We start from the raw sequence: 22,440 nt of genomic DNA on the forward strand, positions 1-22,440 counted from the left end.
TTCACGCCTGTCGTGAGACCACTGGAGGCGGGCTGCACGATGTTGGGGCGTGAGCGGAAGACGGCCTAACGGTGTGCGGGACCGTAGCCCAGCTTCATGGAGACGGTTGCGAATGGTCCTCGCCGATACCCCAGGAGCAACAGTGTCCCTAATTTGCTGGGAAGTGGCGGTGCGGTCCCCTACGGCACTGTGTAGGATCCTACGGTCTTGGCGTGCATCCGTGCGTCGCTGCGGTCCGGTCCCAGGTCGACGGGCACGTGCACCTTCCGCCGACCACTGGCGACAACATCGATGTACTGTGGAGACCTCACGCCCCACGTGTTGAGCAATTCGGCGGTACGTCCACCCGGCCTCCCGCATGCCCACTATACGCCCTCGCTCAAAGTCCGTCAACTGCACATACGGTTCACGTCCACGCTGTCGCGGCATGCTACCAGTGTTAAAGACTGCGATGGAGCTCCGTATGCCACGGCAAACTGGCTGACACTGACGGCGGCGGTGCACAAATGCTGCGCAGCTAGCGCCATTCGACGGCCAACACCGCGGTTCCTGGTGTGTCCGCTGTGCCGTGCGTGTGATCATTGCTTGTACAGCCCTCTCGCAGTGTCCGGAGCAAAGCCGGCCGAAGTGGCCGTGCGGTTAAAGGCGCTGGAGTCTGGAACCGCAAGATCGCTACGGTCGCAGGTTCGAATCCTGCCTCGGGCATGGATGTTTGTGATGTCCTTAGGTTAGTTAGGTTTAACTAGTTCTAGGTTCTAGGGGACTAATGACCTCAGCAGTTGAGTCCCATAGTGCTCAGAGCCATTTGAACCATTTTTTGTCCGGAGCAAGTATGGTGGGTCTGACACACCGGTGTCAATGTGTTCTTTTTTCCATTTCCAGGAGTGTAGTAAAAGTCTTGTTGTTACTTCTAATGTACGCCTTGACTTCACTCCAAACCAATTCAATTGGATTAAAATGGCAGTGTTAAGGCGGTAGCCTAATTACCAAGTGACCCTGTTCGCTTGCAATTTCATCTACGACGTATTTAGGCGTCACAGGCTTATTTTGTTTCACGAGCGAGTATAACACCAGCTTTGTCACGCTCATGTCAGCAGCAATGTCTCTCGCCTGCAACCACTGCACCATAGTTTCTTTACGGTCACTAGTGGTAGGAGTTTTATCTAAAATTACGGAATGGTACGGTGCACAAAAATTGTCGGAACACTAAACTGGAGCAACAAATTTTTAAACCACTGTAGAAACCGTGGGCGGTCGATCGAATAACTAGAAGTCCTTCAGGCAGAAAGCCGTTTGAAGATCCTGCATGGGCCACAATTAATCGGGATCCTCTTCCTGTTGGCTGATGACCGCTGCTATTGCCGGCCGCGGTGGTCTAGAGGTTCTAGGCGCTCAGTCCGGAACCGCGCGACTGCTACGGTCGCAGGTTCGAATCCTGCCTCGGGCATGGATGTGTGTGATGTCCTTAGGTTAGTTAGGTTTAAGTAGTTCTAAGTTCTAGGGGACTGATGACCACAGATGTTAAGTCCCATAGTGCTCAGAGCCACTTGAACCATTTTTGAACCGCTGCTATTCGGAGTATCATCTGTCCAGCATGTCTCAACCGATTCTCCAGCGTTGACCCAGGTTTCGTCCAATCATATGACTGAGTGTATGTCCTTTCCTACAATTTTGTGTAAGAAAATGGTACGAGCTGCAATGACATGAGCTTTTTCTAGTAACAGTTTTCGTCCATCTAACTTTTTAAAACGGAAGCCCATACTTTTTAATATCATCTTGAGTGACGTTTTCCTCCGTGAGAAAAGTTCACTTTCTTTTAAAGAAATCAGCAACTTCGATATTGTGGGGTATTCTTTGCTGTTATATGTGCCGACAAATTGCATCGGGGCGGCCAGAGTGGCCGAGCGGTTCTAGGCGCTACAGTCTGGAACCGCGCGATCGCTACGGTCACAGGTTCGAATCTTGCCCCAGGCATGGAAGTTCTAGGGGACTGATGACCTCAGAAGTTAAGTCCCATACTGCTCAGAGCCATTTGAACAATTTGAATTGCATCGGATTGGAAAGAATCAATACCTGTAACACGACGAGGCTGCTTTTTTTACTTGCCCGGAATACTTAAAAACACACTGTTTCTTCCAAAGGGACTTTCTTACACACTGTTTACTTCACTGTCTTGTAAATCTTGAAGTAGCACCCCTTTCCTTATAACTGTTCTTTCACTGAGTCCTAGAGTTTTTCGAAGTACGCTCTAAAACTTTATCGGCAGGAATCGACGCATGCCCATGAACAGAAAGAAATTCTTTTTCTTGCTCGCAAAACTCACACGTCCTCCGTACAATTGCAAAGCCTGACTATTTAATGGCACTCCACGGCGCAGGCGTTTGCGCACTAACATACAATGTTTACACGGAAGTCGGCAACGTGGTAGCGTCGACGCCGGAACTGGCTTTTGTTCGCTACTCTACGGCGCTTGGGGAGTGACGTTGAAGTGACATGTTTCAGCGGCCCGGGTGGGTCCTTTTTTTTTTTTTTTACATAGGTCGTAGGTCGAGGTAGCCTCCCAAGTTAACACCGTGTTGAATGAGTACTTTCACAAAACGAGGCTCCAGGCAAACCGAAGCAAAATAGGGGTCACAGCATTCAATCTCCTGTCTGCGTCGACGTAGCCTCCCACGTTAACACCATATTAAAAGAGTACCCAAGGAAAACAGGGGTCACAGCGTTTCATCTCCATAATAAAGAGGCGCAGAGGCAGTTACACATGCTATTGGATGGGATCAAAAATTCCCACAACTACTTCAATAACATTTTTGTGGCGCCCTCTACTTGTGACTGTCATTTATGCAGCATACGCGAACCTGTCAAAGAAGCTTAACTCACCAGTACATCTACTGCACCATATTGCCAGTACAATTGGGGAGTAATCCTGCCGTTTCACTTATGTGCTCAGCTGATGAATACTGTGCCCTGCATAGGAAAATGGCACACGTACAAATAAGACAGAAGAGGCTATGAGAACCATTAAGGGCACTGCCAGGTCAACTCCCACTAAGTGGCGCCTCTTCTGTCCAATATTGCTTCTACTAACCTCAGAATCAAATGTGCCACATCTTGAAGCAGAGGGGCTATAGTGAAAGCACTGAATGTGACTATGGTGCAGAGAAACAAATACTGAGACATACTGTTTTCAAAGGCTGCCTGGAAGACTGACATGAAGTGATACAGAGGGCCGCGATCTGGTTATGAAATTTAAACATTAACCTGTGAATACATTGTTTATGGATATCTGCGTATTCTGTAAAGGCATACGATGGTAATGATCCTCATGTACAAGAGCATGACCTAGTCCGCTTGTAGTTTTGGATGAGTATGTCCACGGCTATTCTTGTGTTTCAATAGAAACCGCTCACTTTACAACACTGTGTCAGCAGACACGCATACCACTCATAATTTACACCGAAATAACTCACTCTAATACCGTGATTCATCTTTAATGACCTTGTCACTTCTATCAAAGGAAAACATAAAAACTGGACAATGGGCAAACTATAATTATTATGTTCTAGAAAAGGCAGTTAACTTTCAGAATATCGTTTGTTACGTGAGGTGACTCCAATGTTGCCGGCCGCTGTGGCCGAGCTGTTCTAGGCGCTTCAGTCCGGAACCGCGCTGCTGCTCCGGTCGTAAGTTCGAATCCTGCCTCGGGCATGGATGTGTGTGATGTCCTTAGGTTAGTTAGGTTTAAGTAGTTTTAAGTCTAGGGGACTGATGACCTCAGATGTTAAGTCCCATAGTGCTTAGAGCCATTTGAACCATTTTTTGACTCAATTTATTTTGAAAGGTTGAACGACACGGAATGGAACGCGACAACGCTGGCAGCGGATCATGTGAGGCGTCCTATCCTCTCCCAATTAGTGCACGCTGTTCGGCGTATCACAAAAGCCATACACGCCAGGAGAAAATGTGAGGACAACATTAAAGATTATTTGCTTTACAGGAGGGTGCAAACAAGTGGTGAGTATCTTATTTGGAAGTATTATCACGTAAAGTGTAATATACCCATTAAGGTATGCTTTGAACAAAATCTCTTCTAAGATAATGAACACGAACATAATGGAGTTGTGTTGGAGCTGACAACTGTAAAGTAATCGATGTACACAGAAAACAAGAAATCTAGAACTAGATAATAACCATAATTGGGGCGAAGGGGGGGTTGGGATGTGGTAAGGTGCCTGGCATAATTTTAACCAGGATATTAACACAAAGCGTTTATTAACTCATTCTTCTGCCATATGGCAAACAAATCATTAAACATATTTCGACATTTAATAAAAGGACATTTAATTAATTCAAAAATAAAAGAAAGACCCGTAAAATTAACAACACGTAAAACAATTTTGAACATTTATGTGAGCAGCAATCATACAAGAATATGATTTGTATAATATAGCCCACCGATTACGGCAAGACTTTTTTGTAACGTGGCTTCGACACCGACTAAGGCGTCTTCACCAAAAAACAAAAAAATTCCATGTAGTAACAGATGCATAGATTTACGCGGAAATTGCTCTCGTCATATAAAATACTTCATAAAAAGATACAGATAAAAATTGCAGACATTGGAACTGTAATAAAATTGGTAATAGTAAAGTTACAGTTGCATGGTATAACACACTAAATCCTGCCAAGGACTGTAAGAGGAGGAACTGCATGATATCAACTTAGAAACTCCTATTTTTAGTGTTATTAAACTACTGGCCATTAAAATTGCTATACCACGAAGATGACGTGCTACAGACGCGAAATTTAACGGACAGGAAGAAGATGCTGTGATATGCAAATGATTAGCTTTTCAGAGCATTCACACAAGTTTGGCGCCAGTGGCGACACCTACAACGTGCTGACATGAGGTACGTTTCCAACCGATTTCTCATACACAAACAGCAGTTGACCGGCGTTGCCTGGTGAAACATTGTTGTGATGCCTCATGTAAGGAGGAGAAATGCGTACCATCACGTATCCGACTTTGATAAAGGTCGGATTGTAGCCTACCACGATTGTGGTTTATCATATCGCGACATTGCTGCTTGCGTTGGTCGAGATCCAATGACTGTTAGCAGAATATGGAACTATGTACTATCAGCTCGGAGACCATGGCTGCAGTTACCCTTGACGCTGCATCACAGACAGGAGCGCCTGCGATGATGTACTCAACGACGAACCTGGGTGCACGAATGGCAAAACGTTATTTTTTCGGATGAATCCAGGTTCTGATTACAGCATCATGACGGACGCATACGTGTTTGGCGACATTGCGGTGAACGCACATGGGAAGCGTGTATTTGTCATTGCACTACTGGAGAATCACCTGGCGTGATGGTATGGGGGCCATTGGTTACACGTGTCGGTCACCTCTTGTTCGCATTGACGGCACTTTGAACAGTGGACGTTACATTTCAGATGTGTTACGACCCGTGGCTATACCCTTCATTCGATCCCTGCTAAACCCTACATTTCAGCAGGATAATGCACGACCGCATGTTGCAGGTCCTGTACGGGCCTTTCTGGATACAGAAAATGTTCGACTGCTGCCCTGGCCAGCACATTCTCCAGATCTCTCACCAACTGAAAACATCTGGTCAATGGTGGCCGAGCAACTGGCTCGTCACAATACGCCAATCCCTACTCTTGATGAACTATGGTATCGTGTTGACGCTGCATGCGTTATTTTTTCGGATGAATCCAGGTTCTGATTACAGCATCCTGTGAGGAATCCTGCATGTCTGCTCAAGTTACACTGAGCCATTACCTTCGGCTCATAGCAGCAATGACAGCCGCAGGCAGTTTTTACTGGTAGTTGTTGTTGCGCCACGATATCGGTGTTGACCTTGAACCTGCGCGCCGCCATCGTCCAAACGCTAACCATTTCTGCAGACCATATTAATGTACGTCTCCTCTGAATATGAACGTCCTGTCTCTAGTCGTTCATGGTGTTCTATTTTTTCTGAACACGAGTGAATTAAAATGAGTCTGAAAGCCGTAAAGAGATTCACGCAACAAACTGTAATCGGCATAAAGCGTCAGAAAGTACGTGGCAAGCACGCAGATATGCTCATAATCATTGCCTTTTGAACTTAAATACATCAGGTCACAATTTATTTCTCCTGTTGAAGGATTTTTCGATTAAGGATTAATGGGAGAGTTATGTTGCATACCTTGGAAGAATATAAAAAACCATCAAATATGTACAATATAATGGTCATATAAAATTAATTGTTGGAAAGGCGGGTGCCAGGTTGAGATTCATTTGGAGAGTCCTTAGAAAATGTAGTCCATCAACAAAGGAAGTGGCTTACAAAACAATCGTTCGACCTATACTCGAGTATTGCTCATCATTGTGGGATTCGTACCAGGTCGGGTTGACAGAGCAGATATAGAAGATCCAAAGAAGAGCGGCGCGTTTCGTCACAGGGTTGTTTGGTAAGCGTGCCAGCGTTACGGAGATGTTTATCAAACTCAAGTGGCAGACTGCAAGAGAGGCACTCTGCATCGCGGTGTTGCTTGCTGTCCAGGTTTCGAGAGGGTGCGTTTCTGGATGAGGTATCGAATATATTGCTTCCCCCTATTTATACCTCCCGAGGAGATCACGAATGTAAAATTAGAAAGATTCGAGCGCGCACGGAGGCTTTCCAGCAGTTGTTCTTCCCGCGAACCATACGCGACTGGAACAGGAAAGAGAGGTAATGACAGTGGCACGTAAAGTGCCCTCCGCCACACACCGTTGGGTGGCTTGCGGAGTATAAATGTAGATGTAGATGAAACTACTGCTCGTGTGGGACGAAGTGTTTCGACAGTGCAATGGGTGTGTGCAGAATGGTTCTTGGAAGGCTGTAAAACACGAAGCGATGGGTCAGGTCGCACCACCCAGACCACCCATCAAGAAGATCGACACCTCATCCAAATGGCATTGCGGGACAGATCTGCGTCCTCCACGGCTCTGGCGCAACACAGTAACAGTGTAACACATCGTACGTTATCAGGGGTGACAATCAGTCGACGTTTATTACGGCATGGGTTACGTGTGCGTAGTCCTCTTCTCTGTCTACCTTTGACGAACGTGCAGAAACATGGTATACGGCAATGGTGTGGAACGACGTCACTGGGGACAGGAGTGGCACCAGATAGTGTTTTCAGACGAATCCAGGTTCTGTTTGTTTGAAGCGGTATAACAGGGACTTTATTCGCACGAGACATACAGCGCCACTCTGCGTCTTATGGTGCGGGATGCTTTTGGGTACAACCACAAATCACAGGTGGTGCGTGTCCAGGGCTCTGTGACCAGTGGCCAACGTGAGTGGCATCCAGCAACCAGTAGCCGTACCATTTCTGCACAACACTCCCAAGACAATGAACGACTACATGTTGCTGCACGAGCACGTGCCTTCTTGATGTCTCAGAATGTCAACCTTTTACCCTGGCCTGCCAGATCATCAGACTTGTTGCCAATTGAAATGCATGGGATATGCTGAAATGATGTGTGCTGCGTTGTGACCCAAAGCCAACCACCACAGATGAACTTCGCAACCAGGTGAATGCATTATGGATGGCTATTCCATAGGATGGCATTCGCGCCTTATACGCATCGATACCATCACACACAGAACAATTTATTAGGGCCCATGGCGGACCCTGTGCCTACAAGGCAACAGGACACGATTACCAAGCTGACTGAAATGCTAATCACTTATGTAGGAGATACTAATGTACATTTCTTGAGAATATGGACGTCCTATCTCTAGTCTTTCAAAGTGTTCTGTTTTTATTCTGAATATTAGTGTACATTCACAAAACTAGACACGATTTTGACATTATTGGACATTAATAAGTCACAGCTGCGAAATACTAACGCGAATGCTTTACAGACGAATGGAAAAACTGGTAGAAGCTGACCTCGGAGAAGATCAGTTTGGATTCCGTAGAAATGTTGGATCACGTGAGGCAATACTGACCTTATGACTTATCTTAGAAAGAAGATTAAGGAAAGGCAAACCTACGTTTCTAGCATTTGTAGACTTAGAGAAAGCTTTTGACAATGTTGACTGGAATACTCTCTTTCAAATTCTAAAGGTGGCAAGGGTGAAATACAGGGAGCGAAAGGCTATTTACAATTTGTACAGAAACCAGATGGCAGTTATAAGAGTCGAGGGACGTAAAAGGGAAGCAGTGGTTGGGAAGGGAGTGAGACAGGATTGTAGCCTCTCCCAGATGTTATTCAATCTGTATATTGAGCAAGCAGTAAAGGAAACAAAAGAAAAATTCGGAGTAGGTATTAAAATCCACGGAGAAGAAATAAAAACTTTGAGGTTCGCCGATGACATTGTAATTCTGTCAGAGACAGCAAAGGACTTGGAAAAGCAGTTGAACGGAATGGACAGTGTATTGAAAGGAGAATATAACATGAACATCAACAAAAGCAAAACGAGGATAATGGAATGTAGTCGAATTAAATCGGGTGACGCTGCGGGAATTAGATTAGGGAATGAGACACTTAAAGTAGTAAAGGAGTTTTGCTATTTGGGGAGCAAAATAACTGATGATGGTCGAAGTAGAGAGGATATAAAATGTAGACTGGCAATGGCAAGGAAAGCGTTTCTGAAGAAGAGAAATTTGTTAACATCGAGTATAGATTTAGGTGTGAGGAAGCCGTTTCTGAAAGTATTTGTATGGAGTGTAGCCATGTATGGAAGTGAGACATGGACGATAAATAGTTTGGAGAAGAAGAGAATAGAACCTTTCGAAATGTGGTGCTACAGAAGAATGCTGAAGATTAGATGGGTAGATCACATAACTAATGAGGAGGCATTGAATAGAATTGGGGAGAAGAGGAGTTTGCGGCACAACTTGACAAGAAGAAGGGACCGGTTGGTAGGACATGTTCTGAGGCAACAGGGGATCACAAATTTAGCATTGGAGGGCAGCGTGGAGGGTAAAAATTGTAGAGAGAGACCAAGAGATGAATACACTAAGTTGATTCAGAAGGATGTAGGTTGCAGTACATAATGGGAGATGAAGAAGCTTGCACAGGATAGAGTAGCATGGAGAGCTGCATCAAACCAGTCTCAGGACTGAAGACCACAACAACAACAACTTGCTATTAATTATTATATAAGACCTTTTGGCCTTGTCCATGCTTCTGTGCCTTGCGTGTACCTATCAAATTTCTCTTTCCTGGCAGCAACATTTAGTTTTCTAGCATGTCAGCCAGTGATGCGTTCTTTACGTGCACATCTTAACCTACAGCTAGCACATGTTCATTTACATCTAGCACAAAACTCAATTGCCGGCCGTAGTGACCGAGCGGTTCTAGGCGCTTCTGTCTGGAACCGCGCGACTGCTACGGTCGCAGGCTCGAATCCTGCCTCGGGCATGGATGTGTGTGATGTCCTTAGGTTAGTTAGGTGGAAGCAGTTCTAAGTTCTAGGGGACTGATGACCACAGATGTTGAGTCCCATAGTGCTCAGAGCCATTTGATTTTTGTCGTTAGCAAACAACAACAGATGTATAATTCCCTTTTCAACGAACAAATAATCATCAATGGTTGCAATGAATCTGCCTCACATTTTTCATGGTTTTCACTTCTCATACAAGTCTGTCAGTGCAGACTATTCTAATTCGCTTTGAAGAAAGGGGGTGGCTTTGCATCCCCCTGTCTAAAAACGGAAATAATTCTATTTCATCTCAGATTACAAAACGCCTTTCCATATTTATAGTGTTACATTAAGCTCCGAAATACGACCTCCTTTGCATTTTGAATTTACTTCTCCACGCCATACACACAATACACAATGGTTGCACAGTGTCGCAATGTTTTAAACATGGCTGCTTGGATCAGTGACCGTTTCTAAATTAAAATTGCAACAAATGAGCCCTCGGTCACTATTATTTTTAGTGTTATTGACCAGGTTTCAACACTTCTAAGAGTGCATTCATCAGAATTAAAAGAATTAACATAGTTATAAATTTACAGGCAAAGACATTTTTATATTAAAAGTGTAACTACTGACTAACAATAAAAGACAGAGACAGTACTCATATGTCACATAAAATAGTTAACAGACCAAAAGGGCTGTCTTTTGTTGTTAGTCAGTACTTACACGTTTTTTATAAAAAGTGTGTTTACCTACGAATTTGTAACTATGTTATAGACCATTTTAATTCTGATGAAGGCACTCTTAGAAGTGTTGCAACCCGGTCAAATAGACTAAATATAATAGTGTTTCAATTTTATTTTAGTTCCACAGTGTGTTTGTACATGCCAGCCGTTTACAGTAAACAGAAGACAATCTCTTTCTTTGATCAAATCTGAGGCGAGGCCCCCACATTACGTCAAATATACTTGACAAAGCCTCTTTGCCAAAAAAATTTGATAGTGTAATACCTTCCTCGCCGATAAGGGGCAACAGCGTTACACCGAGTTTTAAGGGATCAGCCGTGCTCGCGGGGTGAATCATGAGTTGGAGTAAGTGCGGACGGTTTTCACCGTCGACAGACGAGATGTGCGGACGGTTTTCACCGTCGACGGACGAGATGTGCTACATTGTCACATTGCTCCGTGTTGTCGGCGAATGAGACGTTTCCACTTGGTGCCTTGCTTCTGGTGTGTTTCCCGCAGTGCAGGCTTGGCTGTTAACTTCGAGAAGCGCCTTAGGAAAGACGTCAGCCTGAGTGCATTAACATTGGCGCACGACACCAAAGACTGTGAGATCGTTACTCCAGGACGGTCACAAGTGAAAATTATTTTGGTGAAAACTTTGTGTTGAACATTGTCCTTTCGGAGCTCACCTGAGATTGGCATTGAACTGTTGCTCCTTGCCACGGTTGACATTTTGCGTCTGTGTTCAAAATGGTTCAAATGGCTCTGAGCACTATGGGACTTAACTTCTGAGGTCATCAGTCCCCTGGAACTTAGAACTACTTAAACCTAACTGACCTAAGGGCATCACACACATCCATATCCGAGGCAGGATTCGAACCTGCGATCGTAGCGGTCGCGCGGTTCCAGACTGTAGCGCCTAGAACCGCTCGGCTACTTCGGCCGGCGTCCGTGTTCACCAGTGTCATTAATTCTGAGTGTTAATACGTACCGATATTCCTCTGAACCGTATGATAACGACTGAATTTATGTTTGCTTCTTACTATTACTGCAGCCTTAATGTAAGCTTTTAAGCTATAATGGTTTCGGGAATGGCCAAGCAGAATATAGTTTAACAGCACTTGACCGTAATCATCTTGTTTATATTCTGCTGAATTTTTAATTTTTCAAGGTATTAGCCAAGTGTTTTTGTGCATCTCCTGTGCTTTTGGTGGCTAGATCTGATGTGGAATCTCAATGACTAGAGTAGAATTGTCTTTGCTGATGAATTCTGCGTCCAACTGAACCGCGACGATCAGCGAAAACGTGTCTGCAGATGCCCGAACAGCGATGGGATACCCACGTACGGCTGGTCCCGGCGGAGGTTCGAGTCCTCTCTCGGGCATGTGTGTGTATGTTTGTCCTTAGGCTAATTTAGGTTAAGCAGTGTGTAAGCTTAGGGACTGATGACACACATTTTGAACATACCCACGTAACTGTCGCTGCTATGCGGCCCGACACCCAGAAGTAATGGTCTGGGGTGTCTTTTATTTCATAGCAGGACGCTTTTGGTTGTCATCCACGGTACCCTTACTGCACAGTCGTACGTTGACGATATTTTACCCCTCGTTTCGTTGCCCTTCATGGCATTACATTCCAGAAAGATAATGCCTGCCCGCACACGGCGAGAGTTCGTACTGCTTGTCTTCATGCATGCCAAACCCAGCAAGATTAGATTAGATTAGATTAGTACTTGTTCCATAGAATATGAGTACGACACTTCGTAGTGATGTGGAACGTGTCAGGTTAATAAAAGGTATCTATACAATATATTACATTACACAAAATATTACACGACACTTAATATTTTTAATTTTTTTGTGGGGATTGGGGAAATTACCCACTTACTATTTCCAAAAATTCATCTAATGAGTAGAAGGAGCTGCCATTAAGAAATTCTTTTAATTTCCTTTTAAATGCTGTATGGCTATCTGTCAGACTTTTGATGCTATTAGGTAAATGACCAAAGACTTACGTGGCAGCATAATTTACCCCCTTCTGAGCCAAAGTTAAATTTAACCTTGAAGGTCATCCTTTCTCCTAGTGTTGTAGCCATGTACACTGCTATTACTTTTGAATTTGTTCGGATTGTTACTAACAAATTTCATAAGTGAATATATATATTGTGAGGCTACAGTGAAGATCTCTAGCTCTTTAAGTAAGTGTCTGCAGGATGATCTTGGATGAGCTTCAGCAATTATTCTGATTACACGCTTTTGTGCAATGAACACTCTTTTACTCAATGATGAGTTACCCCAGAATATGATGCCATACGAAAGCAGAGAATGAAAATAGGCGTGGTAAGCTAATTTACTGAGATGTATATCGCCAAAATTTGCAATGACCCTAATAGCATAAGTAGCTGAACTCAAACGTTTCAGCAGATCCTCAGTGTGTTTTTTCCAGTTCGACCCTCATCAATGCACACACCTAGAAATTTTAAATATTCTACCTTAACTACCGATTTCTGATCGAAGTCTATATTTACTCATGGCATTATTCCATTTACTATGTGGAACTGTATATACTGTGTTTTATCAAAGTTTAATGAGAGCCCATTTGCAGAGAACCACTTAATGATTTTCTGAAAAACATCGTTTACAATTTCACCAGTTAATTCTTGTCTGTCGGGTGTGATAGCAATACTTGTATCATCGGCAGAAAGTACCAGCATTGCATCTTCGTGAATATAGAATGGCAAGTCATTAATATATATTAAGAACAGCAGAGGACCCAAGACCGAACCTTGCGGCACCCCATTCTTGATTGTTCCCCAGTTTGAGAAATCATCAGTTTTTTGCATATTACGTGAAATGCTTATTGCAACCTTCTGCACTCTTCCAGGTAGGTATGATTTAAACCATTTGAGCACTGTCCCATTCATACTATTGTACTTGAGCTTATCTAGAAGCATTCCATGATTTACACAATCAAAAGCCTCTGATAGATCACAAAAAATCTCAACGGGTTGTAACACTACGCTACTGCGCACGATACTTATTAAAGCCTGTACTATGGTACGTTGACGGGCTTCACCTTATAAGAAAGTATTTTGGTATATATGTTGACCGCGTGTACCTGAATGGAGGCCAAAATCAGACTTCCACCCACTCAGTAACAACAATGATACGTCAAGCAAGTCTGAAGTGCAACTACACGTTAGGACGGACAAGAAACGACACAGCAGATGCTACCAAATTGTTAATAATACGGTCGCCAGCCTAATTAGGCATTAACTGAATTTCTTCCCAGTACAAGTTGATGTACGTTCATACGAAACAACACGTAATAGCACTGCATAATATGGTAAATTTTAGAACCAGAAAATCTACTGAACTAATAATTTCACTTTCTGTACTAATATGGACAAGCTAAAAATACACAACAATACACTATAATGTTTACTACAAACTTCGTACTGTCTATTGATCTGATTAAAATCGGGCACAGGTTACCCTAGAAACAGCACTTTCGAAACACCCATACAATGTCAATTTTGAAAAAGGTAAAACATTAATAAATTTTGATTTTATATTGACTTTAACTTTGCTGGTCAAATCAGTTCATTACACTTCAGAATTTAAATGAATAGAAAAGAAAAGGGTGGAGTGGGGGGGGGGGGGGGCCTGAAACTGTTATGATCACTGTACTGAAATTTCGGTTATTTAAATCATTAAGCACTCAAGATTTCCAAGATATGATTTACTACTCTTTTTGTCTTATTTCTTGCTCATTTAACTACCATTATTTTTGTCTCAAATTAATTGAACTTCATTACGAAACCACTTTCAAAACTATTTTCCAACTTTGTCAGACCTATATTGTTCGTTTATTATTTCATTAACAACAAAGTTCTTTAAACATCATTCTAACATAGATAGGTCTGCCGGTAATTATTATTAGCATAAACTCTAAATCTTCATCTCGGGACACTCGGATTGCACAACATGTGGAAAGGACCCTGTCTAGGTTAGTGATGAGGATAATTAAATGATAGGACAGTTCTGGTAAAAGTTAACTTGTTATTGAACAGTCAGGAACAAAAGTAAAACTGGTCCACACGAATACAGTACTGAAAGTTTCCACCTGTTCGTATCGAAGCGGCGGTTGGCGGGCGGCGAGATGGCGAGGCGCAGAGCACACATACAAGCACTGCTCTGGCTCTTGATGTATCGGCACTTTGCTTCTTCTTATCGTCGCAATACTTTTCCATTTAGTGCCTGTGGAATATAGCCATGCTGTATAGTCGTCGGAAACGGCACATCCGAGGCTCAACGAAATCACGTTTTCCAGGAGAGCCTCCTCGATCCAGAACGTATTACTCAGACCGATGCCCAACTCCGACTACTACTGCTGAGCCCGTTATGCCGTACAGCGCCCGTGTGCATCTTCCCGCGCTCGCCTACCATCCGCCTTTTACCGCTCCCCTACAGACAGGGTATTCACCAGAGGTTTTGCATTCTACATATCCTAATACATTGCCTACGTATGGACCAGGCGCAAAATTACAACTTCGACATCTTACAATAGTTTCAACATTTCTTACATTTCAATTTTGTTATAACATTGCTTGAAATTTGACATAAACATTAATATTCACATCGAAAATTGTTTACAGTTTCTTTAACATAATGACATGAAAAGAAAAAAGAAATGAAATCAGAACATCCCTTACACTAATTTATCGAAAATCAGAAGAAAAAATTATTATATGTACAGTTGTTGTTGTTACGGGGTGACTTCCGGTTACTCAGAGCGCTTAATATTTCATTAGTGAAAGTATATATAGCATTTTCCGTTGAGAAACCCTTCTGGAAACGAAACTGACATTTTGTTAAAACTTAAGTTTAACAAAGGTGTGAATCTACTCTACAATACATTACTTTTTCAAGAATTTTGGATGAGGCAGTCAGAAGGGAGATTGGGCGGTAGTTGTTGACATCAAACGTATCCCCTTTTTTATGCAGTGGTTTAACAATGGCATACTTCAGTCTATCTGGGAAAATACCCTGCTTCAGAGAGCTATTACATATGTGGCTAAGAATCCCACTTATTTCTTGGGAACAAGTTTTTATTATCCTGCTGGAAATGCCATCAATACAATGTGAGCTTTTATTCTTGAGAGAGTTTATTATCTTCCTAATTTCAGAAGGAGAGGTGGGTGGAATTTCAATTGTATCAAATGCTGTGGGTAAGGCCTCTTCCATTAACTGCCTTGCTTCTTCTAATGAACATTTAGATCCTATTTTCTCTACAACATTTAAAAATGATTATTCAAAATGTTTTCGAGTTCTGGCTTGTTGTTTATCAAGTTTCCATTCGCTTTGATGGTGATGCCGTCATCCTGTACTCTTGGTTGACCTGTCTCTCCTCTAATAATATTCCAAATTGTTTTGATTTTGTTATCAGAGGTATTAATCTCAGACATGATGCACATGCTTCTGGACTTTTTCATAACGTTTCTTAATGTAGCGCAGTAGTTTTTATAATATTTGGCTGTTTCTGGGTCATTACTCTTTCTTGTTGTTAGATGCAGTTCCCTTTTGTGGTTACAAGGTTACAAGGTTGCCAGATCTCTCTCTAGTCGAGACTCTGGTGACAGCGGATCGAGCTCCAATACCTCCCTCCCAGGGGACGCCACGTCAGATGGTCCTCTGGATGAGGAAATGGTTCCTGCTCCCAATCCCCCTTCTCAAGATACTCTGGCAAGCCCTCTGAAGAAAGAGAAGATACCTCCTATTGTGGTATATAATGCCACTAATTGTACAAGGCTCAGCGCTCAGCCCCAGCGGCTCATCTTCTGCCAATTACGGGCTGTTTACCAAGAAGATCATGTGAAATACCTGCTCGACATTGGGGACGACTATCTCACCATTCTCGAATTTTTCAAATCAAGGGCAATGCCTTATTTCACCCACTAGACGTCGGGAAATCGCCAAACCAAAATAGTCATCAAGGATTTGCCACCAGATGTTACGGCAGAGGAGGTCAAGGAGGAACTGCTTCAGCTCAGTTTCGAGGACCCTTTGATCCACCAGTATAACAAGAGAGATCCTGAGACCCTGGCGTTGATCCCCTGCCCTACCCATGTCGTCTCCCTTTCTCAGAGGGAGGATATGAAGCGGATTAACCAAATCTGGTGTCTTCTGTACACGAAGGTCCAGATGGAATCGTATGAGGGCCGCAACGGGCCCGTCATCTGTCACAAATGCCAACGCGTACAACATACTAGGAATTACTTCTCCCTACCATGGCGGTGTGTTAAGTGTGCTGGCCCCCATTTAGTGGAGAACTGCATGTTCCGCACCTCAGAGAAACCAACATGCACCAGGTGTCTGGGCACGACCCATGATCCTCACCACATTGCCTCCTGGAGGGGATGCCCAGTTTACTGGAAGGTAATGAAGTCTTCACGTCCTCCCAAAAGGAAATCAAGAACGAATAGACCTCCCCACCGAAAAGGGACACCACCAACTTTCCTGTTTTGCGAGGCCAGCCTGGTGCGCCCCCTCAGCAACTGCTGTGGTACTAGTTACTCAGGCACCGGACATTTCTGATGCACATGTGCCCCCTTCTGCCCAGTCTCCCACGACATCCTTTGCTGCTGCAGCCTGGTCTCCTCTGCATTGCCCATCTTCCATGACAGCTTCCACTGCTCACCGATTACAGGAGCCAGCTGCAGCCCCTTCCAGTACACCTGTGGCTGTGTCCAAGCCCTCTGCCCCTACCCCCACTCTGCCTACTACTACTCCAGCCTCTGCCCGCCACAGGGGCAAGCAGTCCACACGGGACCTTTCCTCAGTAGCAGAGACTGATACGTCCTTTCGGGAGAACATGAGCGAAATCCTCCAGTTCGCTTCCTTCTTCATGAAATCCCACACCTCGGCAGTTATTCGTGATACTGCACACAAAATCCTTTGTGCAATTACCTTTGCAGCAGCGTACTTGAGGCCAAACAAGCCACTGCTTGAAGCGGACCTTTGCACATTGACATCCTTTGACAAGCTCGTTGTTGGGATGGATCTCAATGCCAAGCACACGGCTTAGCATTCTCGGGTCTCTAACCCCAAAGGCCGACTCCTTCTTGACCTGGAGAATACTTTAGCCCCCATGAACCTACTCATATACCCATGCTTTCCAACTGTAAGCCAGATGCCTTGGATGTGGCCATATTCATCGCCACTCAGTTTTCACGGGAAGTTCTCCATGAACTGTCCTTAGACCATGACCCAGTACTCCTGCTGCTCTTTCATTTCATGTTCGTTCCACTGTGACCCTTACTGATTGGGACAAGTTCGCCAGGATACTTAATAACCGGATGTGGCCATATTCATCACCACTCAGTTTTCACGGGAAGTTCTCCATGAACTGTCCTTAGACCATAACCCAGTACTCCTGCGGCTCTTTCATTTGATGTTCGTTCCACTGTGACCCTCACTGATTGGGACAAGTTCGCCAGGATACTTAATAACGCCACTCGGCACGACCTCAACTTGTAAAACCAGCCAATATAGTCCATGCCATGGAGTACCTGACTGCCAAAATACAGAAAGCAGTGAAGCTCTTCACCTCCACTGTACCTTGAGATTTAACCCCTCTGGACGATTTGCCACCCCTGTTATGGGAGCTGAAGGTGCAAAAGAACTGCTACCACTGGCAGGGGAAGCAGTTTCACAATCCTCGCGACAAACGCCAAATGGGGCGCCTCCAGCGCGAATTTTGCCACAGGCTCGCTGACTGGATGTCCGAACAATAGGAGGACAGGATGTCCACTTTCCTCCTACACCATAAGACTGACTGGGCTGTCATTCACGCCCTGCGATGTTCTATACTAGCGACTGCTCGAACTATTCGCAAAGCAGCGGACTTGTCGTATTTGTGGAAATGCTGATGGACGCGATTGAGACCCAAAACCATCCCCTTGTCCAGGACATTCCCCCAGAAGAACTCCACGAGGAACATAATGTCCTGACAGCTGTTCCGCAACCATCCACCTCTGTCTGCCCCCTGTAGGGAAGCAGCCTACTCACGCCTTATAAAATTCACATTAGTCTTTCCATTGTGTGCCAGCCTAGTCCGCTGTAACTAGATCTGACGTCATAAATGTTGCGCAATACTTTAAAAATCAAGTAAATAATCTGAAACGTTTCTAGCATGTCAGGAGTAATACTAAATCAATATGAGTTGAATATCAGTTCAATAACTTTAACCATTTTCGAAATTTGGACCTTTTTCTGTAAAAATCATTGGCGCAACAGAAAAGAGCTAGAAACTTAAAAACTTATATTTAGATTTCTTTTTTCATAATAGTATAGTAGAAACAGTATTCTGGATCTCACAAATTAAAATTTTAGTTGAAATTCATGATTTTCTGGTTTTTGTCTTAGAAATTAAGGAAGCAAGATAGATTAAGTAAGGGAATAAATAAAGCTAGGATGTTTAAATTTAAGTAGAAGGGAGATCCGCTATAATCATAAAGATGTGAGAAGTTTCAACTGAATAAGAATAAAACTATAGCGATAGCGTATCTCCAAAGGACAAGTTCAGAGCTCGTCTACTGCGTGTAGTGTAATTAAATTAATTCTCTCGCTCAAAATATTTGACTTAGCCACGTCAGACTTTTATTATGATTACTTACCTGTGTGCTGATTGCACATTTAAATTGAGAGCTTCATCGGCCATCAGCAAAGGAAGCAATGATTTATTCGATAACTTAAAGTGGGGCATTACTAGCCCAGCGGCTAGTCGGGAGAGCGGATTTCATCAGGCGTTCCCTTAGCCGTCCGCACTGCGGCTTTATATGTAAGAACGCTGCGCGAGAAAAAAGGCCCCAGTTCTCTCCAGACGCTGATTAGCGCACCACTTGTGCCGGGAGTCGCGTCGCGTCGGTTGTTTTGTTGTTGTGGTCTTCAGTCCTGAGACTGGTTTGATGCAGCTCTCCATGCTACTCTATCCTGTGCAAGCTGTTTCATCTCCCAGTACCTACTGCAACCTACATCCTTCTGAATCTGCTTAGTGTATTCATCTCTTGGTCTACCCCTACGATTTTTACCCTCCACGCTGCCCTCCAATACTAAATTGGTGATCCCTTGATGCCTCAGAACATGTCCTACCAACCGATCCCTTCTTCTGGTCAAGTTGTGCCACAAACTTCTCTTCTCCCCAATCCTATTCAATACTTCCTCATTAGTTATGTGATCTACCCATCTAATCTTCAGCATTCTTCTGTAGCACCACATTTCGAAAGCTTCTATTCTCTTCTTGTCCAAACTATTTATCGTCCATGTTTCACTTCCATACATGGCTACACTCCATACGAATACTTTCAGAAATGACTTCCTGACACTTAAATCAATACTGGATGTTAACAAATTTCTCTTCTTCAGAAACGCTTTCCTTGCCATTGCCAGCCTACATTTTATATCCTCTCTACTTCTACCATCATCAGTTATTTTGCTCCCCAAATAGCAAAACTCCTTTACTACTTTAAGTGCCTCATTTCCTAATCTAATTCCCTCAGCATCACCCGACTTAATTAGACTACATTCCATTATCCTTTTTTTGCTTTTGTTGATGTTCATCTTATATCCTCCTTTCAAGACACTGTCCATTCCATTCAACTGCTCTTCCAAGTCCTTTGCTGTCTCTGACAGAATTACAATGTCATCGGCGAACCTCAAAGTTTTTATTTCTTCTCCATGAATTTTAATACCTACTCCGAATTTTTCTTTTGTTTCCTTTACTGCTTGCTTAATATACAGATCGTATCATTGCTATAAACAGCCTCGGATGCCGTAATAAGTTACTCGGGATACGCGTAACCATGAAATCGTTTTCGAGTGAAGTGTTAATTCTGGGATGACTTTAATGATCTATCTTCAGTTTGCGTATGTCGTATTTTCACGTGCCACCGCGGGACAGACATTCTGCCATTATTTAGCGTGGCGTTTGATGAACATTATCATCAAATTATGTCGAGCATTCACTTAAACATTTAATTTGAACAGTTATAGTTGCATCAGCGCATTAGACTCTGAACTGCTCTGTTAGTTGGATTGTGTGGATGCTTTTTGGTCTGTGACTTTCAGAATATAGTGAACATTTTAGAGAAAATGGTTTTTGAATATGAATCCCAGACAATCTCCTAATTCCTCGGAACTATAAGCTGTAGCTATAAATGTATTTCTCAGATAAAGTGGGCACTAGGAATTCTAATTAAGGCTTCACGTTTTGCTAATCACTTTCTGGTTGCCAATATTGTAGTTAGAGAGCCAGTGTTGAGAACGGCAAACAACAGCATTTAATAATAGGTATATTTTATAACAATTATTCCACCCGTCGCCCCACATATGTTGCTAATCGGCAGGGAAAAACAAAACATTTAATAACACAATTATTCCACCCGCCGCCCCACATATGTTGCTAATCGGCCGGGAAAAACAAAACATTTAATAACTCAATTATTCCACCCGCCGCCCCACATATGGTGCATCGGCCGGGAAAGAAACTGAGTAAAAGTGAAAGTGATTTTTAAATATTCGGATTCGGGAGTGAAATGCGACACGCAACTGAGTAATAGAACAGTGATAGTGTTTCGTGTGTATGTGGACGACACAATTGTATTAACAACGCAGCTGGATTGACGGAGCTGGCACTGAGTCTAGCGGTGCTGCCGGCATCGCGAGAAGCCAGTTTCGTCTCACCGCAGTTGTCCGCCGGAGCAACCGGAACTGCGCCTGCAAACACACAGCAGCCGTCGAAGTGCCGTCTGCAGTTCAACGCGCCGCGTCGCATCAGTAATCCTGGTACACCGCGCCGGCAACGCCATACGTCGTGCAGAAGGAACTAAGTTAAGTGAAAAGCTGTTAAAAATTTTACTAACCTGCACTAAAAGACTGTCGGCGATGGAACTGCCAGAAGAATCGAGGTTAAACTTAAATCAGAACCTATGTCTGTTGAGGGAACTGTAAATTCAGACAACGGTTCAAGTGTAAATATGCATGAAAATAGTAATGTTAAAGTGAAATATGAAGTATTGTCTCCTGACAGTAGTGTGAAAAGGGGCAATGATCAATAATAGAGACCCCTGTAGTAAAGCAGAAATCAGAAATTGTTAATTTATTGGATGATAGTTTATCTGATGAGTTAAAAACGGAACATCAGAGGTGGTAGAGTTTAAAAAGGATAAGTTAGATATGACTGATCAATCAGAAGTTTCATTTAGTTTTGATGATTCTGGTGTTGGAGCTAGTTTTTCGTCACCTGAGTGTGATAAAAAACCAGCAAGTGAGCAACCCAAAAATACTGGGGCTATTGATTTAAATGTTATATTACAAGCAATAGCTGCCAGTAATGCAAAATTGTCAGCCAGTAATGCTGAATTAAAGTATGAGATTGCGACCAGCCAAACTAATTTTAATAAACGGTTTAAGGCAATGGACAATAAACTAGAATCCAATAAAGCTGAATTAAAGTATGAGATTGTGACCAGCCAAACTAATTTTAATAAACGGTTTAAGGCAATGGACAATAAACTAGAATCCAATAAAGCTGAATTAAAATATGAGATTGTGGCCAGCCAAACTAATTTTAATAAACGATTGGAGGTAATGGACAATACCTTCAAGGCTGGTTGCATTAAGTTGAAAGAGGATCTGGACAGTTTGAATTATAAAATTGATTACAATCATGAGGATATTAAGAAAAAGGTTGCTCAACAATTTTCTGAAATGTGTAAAACAGTAAAATCCGAAGTTGCTGAGGTTCGCAGAGACTTCCAAATGGAAGATGCGAAGCTGGAGCACAAGTTAACAGAAAAGATCGAGGCGGAATCTCAACTGTGCTCAGATAGGTTTAAAGATGTTAATATAAAAGTAAATATATGTCAAGCAGAAGTAGATCCAATCAAAACTGATTCTGCTCATATTGTGCAAAGAGTAGATAATGTTGAAATGAGAGTAGAAAATATTAGTACTAACATTGCTAACATTGAGAGTAAAGTAGCTTCAGTAACTTCTGGTAATGGTAGTATGCAACAAGTTGTAGCTGCAAACGCCGCTTTTATCGGGTGTCGGCAGTTCTTGCGGTTCGATCTAGATAAAAGTATCCACCCGCTACATTTCTGGAACGATTTTGAAGATGTGATTCCACCAACTTGGTCTGAACGAGAGAAAATCTCATTTATTAGAAGCCATTTAGCAGGTGACGCCATGCGTTGGTCAGCTGATGTTATGTTGAAGTGTAAAACA

At 43.2% G+C, this 22,440-nt stretch overlaps 1 protein-coding gene across 5 annotated transcripts in view; it reads left to right on the forward strand.

Moving 5' to 3' along the window:
* The window catches only part of LOC126469834 (uncharacterized), a 214,450-nt gene that overhangs the window by 72,035 nt on the left and 119,975 nt on the right, over positions 1 to 22,440 (forward strand). For all 5 annotated transcript variants that reach the window (XM_050097129.1, XM_050097126.1, XM_050097127.1 and 2 more), the window contains exon 3: positions 3,842 to 4,014. In XM_050097129.1, coding sequence (XP_049953086.1) covers positions 3,842 to 4,014 — 173 coding nt within the window. The remainder of the gene's footprint in view (positions 1 to 3,841; positions 4,015 to 22,440) is intronic.

The sequence above is a fragment of the Schistocerca serialis genome, chromosome 3 (assembly GCF_023864345.2).
Source record: "Schistocerca serialis cubense isolate TAMUIC-IGC-003099 chromosome 3, iqSchSeri2.2, whole genome shotgun sequence".
In the NCBI taxonomy this organism is placed as follows: Eukaryota; Metazoa; Arthropoda; class Insecta; order Orthoptera; family Acrididae; genus Schistocerca; species Schistocerca serialis.